General features: G+C 42.6%; 1 protein-coding gene across 1 annotated transcript in view; it reads right to left on the bottom strand.

Annotated features, from left to right (window-relative positions):
• The window catches only part of NUP153 (nucleoporin 153), a 61,653-nt gene extending 59,382 nt beyond the window's left edge, over positions 1-2,271 (bottom strand). Inside the window, exon 1 of the mRNA XM_013007197.2 lies at positions 2,236-2,271. Within this exon, the coding sequence (XP_012862651.1) occupies positions 2,236-2,271 (36 nt within the window). The remainder of the gene's footprint in view (positions 1-2,235) is intronic.
• Positions 2,272-6,192: the final 3,921 nt, after the last annotated feature.

Genomic DNA, 6,192 nt, shown 5'->3' with positions numbered 1-6,192 from the left:
AAATGCGCTTTACACAATTGATGTGTGTATGGATTGCGATAACAGTTGTATGAGCCCCTAATAAAATGTTTAAAAAAAAAAAAAGATACTAAATGAGCAAAAAAAAGACACATAAAGTTCAAGAAAAAAAACCTGAAGGGGAAATACATATGGATTTAAGCCCTTGGTGAATTCCCCTCTGGCCATGAAACAGGGATGTGAACAATGAAGGCTGCATTGAAAAGTGGATTGTTGCAGATACAGTTAGGTTAAAACGTACCACACTTCTCAGTTGATCTTTCATGATCTATTTAACTTTGTTCTAGTTTTCAATATTTTCTGATTTATTTTCAATTGAGGTTTTTTATGTTTTACTTTGCTGTTCTTCTTAGTTTTTCTTTCTTTTAAATGTTTTTCTCTACATAAAATCCAGGTTAGGTAAATCTATACACAATAACTGGATTAATGGTTCTTTGTGGGAAGGTTGGGGAGGAAATGGGGAATTAATGGTAAGATGTACAACAATGAAGAAAATGTTCTAAAGCTGATTGTAGTGATTATACAACTCCTCTTGATGTGACTGAACTATTAAATTGTAAGAAATGTGCATTATATGCCAATAAACATGTTCGGGGAGGGGAGACTTAAGTCTTGGAAACTTACAGGGGCAGTTACACCCTGTCCTGTAAGGTGGTCATGAGTCAGAAGCAACTCAATGGCAGTGAGTTTCATTTGGTTTGAGGTTCTCACGTATCTTTAGTTCGGAAGCTCTGGGAGTGCAAATGTTTAAGTGCTAGGCTGCTAAACCAAAGGGTAAAGGGTTTAAACCCAGCAGCCACTCCTTGGGAGAATGATGTTACAGTCTGCTTCTACAGGGAGTCTGTGTCAGTCTGGGTACTTTAGAGAAACAGATCCACAGAAACTCATGTCTAAGAGAGAGTTTTATATAAAGGGTAAGTGCACATCAAGAAAACATCCCAACCCAGGGCTGCCCTAAGCCCAAGTCCAACATTCACCCATATGTCTGACACCAATCCACAAAGTCCTCCTCCATCTCACAAAACACACACTATGACGCCTACTGCAGAGGAAAGCGGAGGCAGTGGATGTGTAAGCATCTCAGCACTGGCAGGGGTCTCCACACAGCTGCTCTAGCACCCGGGGCTGCATCGGGGTGGGTTCAGGCAGCTTCTCCTTGGGGAGGTCTTGCAGGAAATGAGCATTGCCAGCTAAAGCAGGGAACTGGCTAAAGCAGCTGCACCCTGGTCCGACCATCAGAGAGCAAGAGACCTGAGAACTAGAAAGGTGAGGCTCACGGAGCCATTTATCTCTCTGCCCTTCAATTAACCAACTCCACATGTGTTTATTGGCCAGGTCAGCACAATAAACTAACTACCTCAGATTTACAGTCGTGAAAACCATAGGACAGGGGCATTTAATCAGAACTGACTTAACAGCAATGAACTGTTTTGGGGTTTGGACATTCTAGTTCTGGCAGCTTCCCGTACCAGCGCATTATCTGTAACCACTAACAGCCATATCTCCTCAGGCCCTATCCCAGCGCTGTGAAACAAGAAACTCAGAAAGTCCAGGCAACATCTGTTTCAACAAGCCCTTTGAATCAGACCCATCAAATCAATCCAATTCACTTCTGTCCTAATTTTTTGACACCTGTTCATTACTAGTATTTCCTTCTCTAACCCTATCCACCAGGGCACAGTTCTCCAATGTACCTTTTAGACTTAAAAGGATTATGTCTGCCAACAGCCCAGATTCCAGTCACAGGTAGAGGGGTAACCCTGACATCCTCACTTCGTATCTGCACATATAGGGGTTTCCTACAACCCACTACTGTTTGAGAATTTGCCAGTACTCACCAAGTGCAGGAATGCTCTGTACTTGTGATTACAGTTTTATTATAGTAAAAAGAAAACAAAATGAAGAGATGTGTAAGGCCAGATCTGGGAGCACTCCCAAAGAGTCACACAAAGGGATGCACTGTTCACCCACAGAAGCCCCTGTGTGATGCAAACACTTGGCTAGACTAGGTTGGCAGTCTGAGTCCCCCAGAAGGACCTCAGTAGACAGATGTGGAGATTTGCTTCCGAAGGGTCAGTCTTTGAACACAACATGGAGTTCTGCTGTAGACATGATTTGCAATTGACTCACATACAACTAACCACCACACTGCGATGTACATCAAGGTCTACCACCAACGAGGAAGCTCGGGATGTTTTCTTGTCCTAAGCCTTTTACCTTCTCTTGTCTCAGTCCCAAGCGGTAAGTCTTCATTGCCAGACCAAGTCCCTAACCCAAGAGTCACCTCATAAACACAAAATGTCAGGTCTGGAGTCTTCTTAGATAACAAAGAGACTTCAATCACTGGAGAAACGCCTTAAAGTTTTAGAGACAAATTCTTTGAGTAAGCGACTTATAAACCCTCACCCTCCCTCTCAAGTGAGTGTGATTTTTGAGACCACTGCTCTAGTTAGAGACCAGGAAATTAGACAACACACTTTTTAAGAAAAAGTCCGTCTGAAATAGGTACATGAAACTGTGCATACTTAAAAGGTTTAAGCTCCATTTGTCTGGAAAACATCTGAACACTGTCCAAACAATAATTAAAATGCATTATAATAAAAATACTCATGAATGTAATCCTGCAGCAGCTGTTATGGACTGACACTGACACTGGGCACCCCACTCCCCCACCCAGAGGTATTGTAAAGTCCTAACTCCTTTGTGAATGCGGCCTTGCTGGGAAAAAGGTGTGTCTGGAAGTTATCAGCTCCGCTGAGGAAGTTACACTGGCATAAAGTAAGGGGTGGTATCTTACAAAGAGAACAGAGACAGTCAAACTGGGGGCAGATAGATAGTGAAGACCACCACTACGAAATTCCCAGGGACAAGCTAGAAACGGAAGATCTGCCTCTGGACTCTTCTGAGAGAGCATGGCCCTGCCAACACCTGGGATTGAAACAGAGCATCCAGGCACTGCAGTGAAAAAAATCCATTTCTGTGGTTTTAAACCACCCACTCTGTAGCCCACCCCAGTCCTGGGAAGCGAAGATTGGACTGCATTGACAACAGTGCCTCTCACTTTGCCATTTTTCCCTTGTCTCAGCTATCTAGTGCTACTGCAAAAGGAAAACTTCCAACAAAACAGAAAAGACTCATTTTGAGGGGGCTGAAAGTTCATGGGGAAACAGAATTAAACGATACCAGAACTTTTCCATGAACTTGATCTTTTTCTTTTAGTTTAGGAAGATAGTAGTCCTGGGGGTATTGCTGGGGGGTAAGCATCATAATAAAACCAGGGGAGGAAAGTAGGTACTTTGGGTCTTCTAGCCCTGCTTGGGGAATGGGGTTGAGGGGTTCTCAAGGTCTGTATGGGTGTGACTACTCAAATCCTACTTAGCAGGTAAGAGTCCAGGTGGCATAGTGGGCTATTCACTGGGCAGCTAATTGCAAGGCCTATGGTTTGAAACTACCAGCTGCTCCCCAGCAGAAGGAGGCTTTCTTTTCCTGCAAAGAGTTATAGCCCTGGAAACCCAAGGGGACAGAGCTCTAGTTTGCCCTACAGGGTTGCTGTGAATCAGAATTCCCTCAATGGCAGTGAGAGTAGTGGCTTATGTGTTGGGCTGCAATTTCAAACCACCAGCTGTTCCATGGGAAAGGTCAGGCTTCCTGCTCTCTAAAAGACTTCATCTTAGAAACCCACAGGAGCAGTTCTATCTGTCCTATAGGATCATTATGAGTCGGAACTGACTCAATGGCAGTGAGTTTTGGAGTACTTACTAGATAACCTCCTCCCTGCTCTTCAGAGCGCCCAGAGTAAGCATAGCTTCCCTCCCTGTAACTCATCAGACATTATTCATACAGAAAGCACTCTCCGATCATCTAAGACTAGGGCAGTCACTCCTCATACACCAAGAGTACCTACATTTCCCACATAATGGTCATCAGTGTGTGGTCTCCCGAAGCACAGAACTCTAGCTGCCTTGCTCAGCCAGCATCTTGGTCCCACGTATGTTTTGTGACAATTGCTTCTAAAAGGGGCATCGATAGTTCTGAAACTCAAAATGTAATAGCTTTACTGAAGTGATAGTTTGACCTTAAACAAACACATTTTTGTTGCCTTACTAACACCTCTACCCCCAAAATAACTTGTAGGGCTTTCCAAGAACAAGAACTTAAAGTATCCTCTCGAATTACAAATAACACAAAGCAAACTAAAGGAGAAGTAGAAAGGTCGCCAACAAAAACAAAATTAACATGCGGCTTAGAAAAGTCAATAGAATAAATGGCATTAAAGTCCTAGAACTATTCCCTATAGCCATAGAGCAACCTCTACACACCAGACAACAAGGAAGTTAACTTCCAAGTAGTAAGGGAGTGAAAATTTTAAATTGGGGAAATTTCAACAATTGTGTTTACTCCTTCCAAGAACAAAAACAAACAAACAAAAAAGGAATAAAAACTCATTGCCCCCATGTCAATTCTACCTGATTACTATAGGAGCCAAGAAGGTAATTCCACATGGCAAAACGTGGCAAAAATGCTGAGATTTAGGATGGTTAAGTACCCAAATGGATGGCCAGAAGTACATTCAATATCAAGCATATTCAGTGTTAAGGCACCGTGACTATATTAGCTTTACAAATTTTATTTGATTTGAGTTCAAGAATTAAGGGAATAGGCCTGGGGGGGGGGGGAGTATTCTGTAACAGTAACTCAAGACTGATTTACAAAGACATTATTTCCCTATAAAAGGGGATTTGGGGGCACAGTGCTTTCAGCATTTTGTTTCTAACCAAAAGTTTAAGTTCATCAGTCATTCCGTGGGAGAAAGATAAGACTGCTTCCATAGTTACAGCCTCAGAAACCCTATGGAGCAATTGTGCTGTCCTACAGGGTCAATTATGAATCAAAATCAACTCTGTGATGTGCCTGGCTTGGGATTGCCTATTAACATTTTGCCAATGTGTAATCTCATAAGAACCACACAATTTTTCAATATGGCCATATGCCCTTCCTTCTGCTATTTCTACTAGGAGTCCTGGTGCCATAGTGGATTAAGTCTTGGGCTGCTAACCCCAAGCTCAACAGTTCAAAACCATCAGCCACTCCTGGAGAAATAATGAGGTTCTCTGCTCCCATTAAGTTTTGGGGTTTTGTTTTTTAAATGAATTTGCTATTGTGAATTAGGTAGAGGTCCCATAAAGATTCTAGGCCTGTCACCACAAATTGGGTCCCTTTCTGTTTCTCCAGGATTGTATGCACGCTCCTAACTAGTCTCTCATCCCCTTATGTTCTTCTTTGCTAACCTCCGGGAAAACCTTATTTCCAATTGTTTGCTGAACTAGTTTTCTTCCTTGCTCCCTCCAGCCCAAGTGAAGAAATGAAAGGACTGAGAAGAATGAAGCCAAGACTTCAAAGGATATGCAATTACAGAGATATTTGGAACGCTGTTAAGTGCCATGGACCCACAGCAACCTCACACACAACAGAAGAGAACACTGCTCCTTCCTGCACGATCCTCACAAATGTTGTCATGCTTGATCCCATTGTTGTAGCCAAGTTATCAAACCATCTCCTGGAGCAGATTCTTTTTTCGCTGCCCCTCTACTTTATCAAATATGATGTCATTTTCTAGGGACTGGTCTTTCCTGACAACATGTCCAAAGTATGTAAGACAAAGTTTCACCATCCTTGCCTCTAAGGAACACTCTGACTTGACTTCTTCCAGGGGAGATCCGTTTGTCCTTTCAGTGATCATGGTACTTTTAGTACTCTTCTCCAGCACCATTATTCAAATGCATTGATTCTTCTTCGGTCTTCTTCACTCAATGTCCAACTTCCACATGCATGAGGCACCTGAGAACACCTTGATTTAGGTCAGGTACACCGTAGCCCTCAAAGTAACATCCTTGATTTTCAATACTCTAAAGAGATCTTGTGCACATTTACCAAATACAACCAGTCATTTGACTTGACTGCTGTTTCCGTGAGCATTGATTATGGAATCCAAGCAAGACAAAATCCTTAACAACTTTCAACCTTTTTTCCATTTATCATGTCATCCATTGGTACAGTTGTGAGGCTTTGGGTCTTCTGTACAATGAGCTGTAATCTACACGAAAGGTTGCAATCCCTGATCTTTATCAGTAAGTGCTTGCTGAGAGCTCCCTTTCAGCAAGTGATATGTCATCC

Source organism: Echinops telfairi, unplaced genomic scaffold (genome assembly GCF_000313985.2).
Source record: "Echinops telfairi isolate 266 unplaced genomic scaffold, ASM31398v2 ScPeMD7_5868;HRSCAF=6743_0, whole genome shotgun sequence".
NCBI lineage: Eukaryota > Metazoa > Chordata > Mammalia > Afrosoricida > Tenrecidae > Echinops > Echinops telfairi.
Note: the sequence above shows the minus strand (reverse complement) of the source record. Positions and strands in the feature narration are given on the sequence as shown.